Below are 2,500 nucleotides of genomic sequence, written 5' to 3' on the forward strand. Positions count from 1 at the left end.
TAAACTGTGGTAAATCTTGAATGCTTTAGAGTACAGACTGAAGTGTGATCGCTTTTTAAAGACGACATGTGGCGGATTATTGCTGAAGTGAAAAACGTTTTAAAAGTGAACTTAAAAAAAGTAACAGAATTTTATGTTTATTGATATGAAAAATGTGCAAAAATACTATTTTGAAATATATATTTTCAAAAACATGTTTTACTCTAAAACTGTGATAAAATGAAAGCCATAAATCTAAACAAGTTGTTCAAAATTTGAGCCTGATATCTCAAAAAATGAGCTTTCAGTCAGATTTTGTTTGGGCTGCAGTGAGGAGCAAACGTGTGACTATTTTTTACAGGACCATTTAACCTGTTCCAATCATGTACCGGTACATTTCGTACCATTTCGATGAAGAAAATGTAACAAAAAATAATACAAAAATAAAAATAAAAATTACATTTTCGTTCAAAAATGACCAAAGAGCATCAGAGGGTTAAAGCATGTAATTTCACTCGGCGGCCAACTTTGAGACGCTGGAAAACAAGACAGAAGTTCTGAGGAAGAACAGCAGTTTTTGCAGTGCAAGCAGTTTTTAGTCAGGAAAGCAGATGAACAGAATGGTGTGTAAATGTGTGTGTGTCTTTCACAGTCTGAGCAACTGCAGATGAAGCTCATCCAGGAGAAAGATCTCAACGAGCAGCTGGAGTGTGAGAAGGCTATCATGGAGAGACAGGTGTGTGTGTGTGTCTGTAATCATAGAAATATCTTTAATAGTGAAAGATGATGATGCTGACGCTGCTGATGTGTGCAGCTGAGAGATCTGCGCAGTGAGATGGAGGAACTTCAGAATAACAGAGTCGAGGTCGATTCTGTCACTCGAGCCGAGATCAAAGCCAAAGAGCTGGAGAACACACTGCGTGCAGAGGAGAGGTCAGACACACACTCTCACACATACACACACACTCACACATGCTCATTGTTAGTTCATGTTCACGGGAGATTAATTTAAGTTTAAAGGGGTCATGAACTGGATTTTCTAATTATTTTACGTTTCCTGAGTTGCATTTATAATGATAATATGATTTTTACATAATTTTTTTTCACAATTTAGAAATAAATGGCTTTTATTTCCATTTTCTGGAATTAAAAAAATTATTTCCAATTTCCTAGCCAATTTCCTAGATTTTAGCCTCTGATTTGAATGCTGTTGGAAGGGGCGTGTCTGATGTGAGACTTCCGTGTAAACACCCACTACTGTGATTGGCATATTGCATATGAAATAAGTGGGAAAATGTGGAACCCTCTCAAATACTTTTATTATGTTTTTAATTAACGAATCGTGAAAAGTGTTGTTTATAGCATTATATTTCGATCTATTCCATCACATGAAAGGTTGCAGTGATGAGCATTGAGCAGAAGTCTGTTGCTCGCGTGAATGAAGTGATCTCATCATTGCAACGCAATTTCTGCACTCTCACGAATGCTTTCACCAAATAACAATGCAAACATGATGTATGTAAAGTAAGAGCTTCGTTGTTCAGTGTAACAGCGTCATTGATTTAATAACGAGTTTTGGCAAGTGTCCAGATAAACTGTGATTGACAGCTTGGGTGATTGGAAAGGGAGCGTTCTTTGATCGCTTTCTGTATATAATTTAATCACAGTTTAAATAACAGATTATTTTCATGTTACTAAGAGACACAATGTGAAGTTGATCGTTTAGTCACTGGCTTGATTCACTGATGCAACAGTATTGAACGATTTTAAGAGAAATATTATCTGTCTGAACTTGATTATACATCAGAAATCACTGATCACAGATCAGGCATTAGAATAAGCATGGCTACTTACATGTTTGTGGCGTTGCTGGCAGATCCATATCGTAAAAGTCTGTTTGCAAAGCCTGCGCCGAAATTGCGACTGATTTAACAAATAATCCACAGTGAAATGTACAGAATACAAATAAATAATGCTCTGCTGAGACTTTCACAGTTAAAAAAAAACACTTTCCTAGCATTAGGATAATTTGGAAGTTAATGGTATTGATCCTGTGTCGACCTTTACTCACTCTCATGTCACTATTCACTAACGCTCCAGTGGGCGGAGCCAAAGACGCAGTGGTGTAGACGTAGGCGTTGATATTCTTCTGCAAAGGCGGTCTTTCGCTGCCCTGTGACGTCATAATTCCACACTTTTTAGATCCTGCCATTATCTGGCCTTGATCCCAATAAAAGCTATTTTTGGAATATCAAGGAAGTTCTGAGTTTTGAAACTTACAGGATATTTTTTTTATTGTATAACGACCTCTTAACTGTTAAAAGATCAAGGAAAATTTGAATTCTCAGTTCATCACCCCTTTAATGTGATCATGAGTTCCTCTGGGGAATGCAATAGTTGTGCAAGAGAATGCATTGAAATATAATTTTTCTCCCTTTTCATATATATATATATTTTCCATCACCATGTTCATATATGGGCTCTGAATTTTCCTAATAATTTGGCTTTTGAAGAAAATATT

The 2,500-nt window shown here is 36.4% G+C and overlaps 1 protein-coding gene across 4 annotated transcripts in view; it reads left to right on the forward strand.

The window, feature by feature from the left end:
- Positions 1 to 2,500, forward strand: part of LOC308705084 (uncharacterized protein) — a 48,681-nt gene that overhangs the window by 40,093 nt on the left and 6,088 nt on the right. For all 4 annotated transcript variants that reach the window (XM_081389914.1, XM_081389915.1, XM_081389916.1 and 1 more), the window contains 2 exons: positions 632 to 715; positions 794 to 912. In XM_081389914.1, coding sequence (XP_081246040.1) covers positions 632 to 715; positions 794 to 912 — 203 coding nt within the window. The remainder of the gene's footprint in view (positions 1 to 631; positions 716 to 793; positions 913 to 2,500) is intronic.

This window comes from Scardinius erythrophthalmus (assembly GCF_964197995.2).
Source record: "Scardinius erythrophthalmus genome assembly, chromosome: 17".
Taxonomy (NCBI): domain Eukaryota; kingdom Metazoa; phylum Chordata; class Actinopteri; order Cypriniformes; family Leuciscidae; genus Scardinius; species Scardinius erythrophthalmus.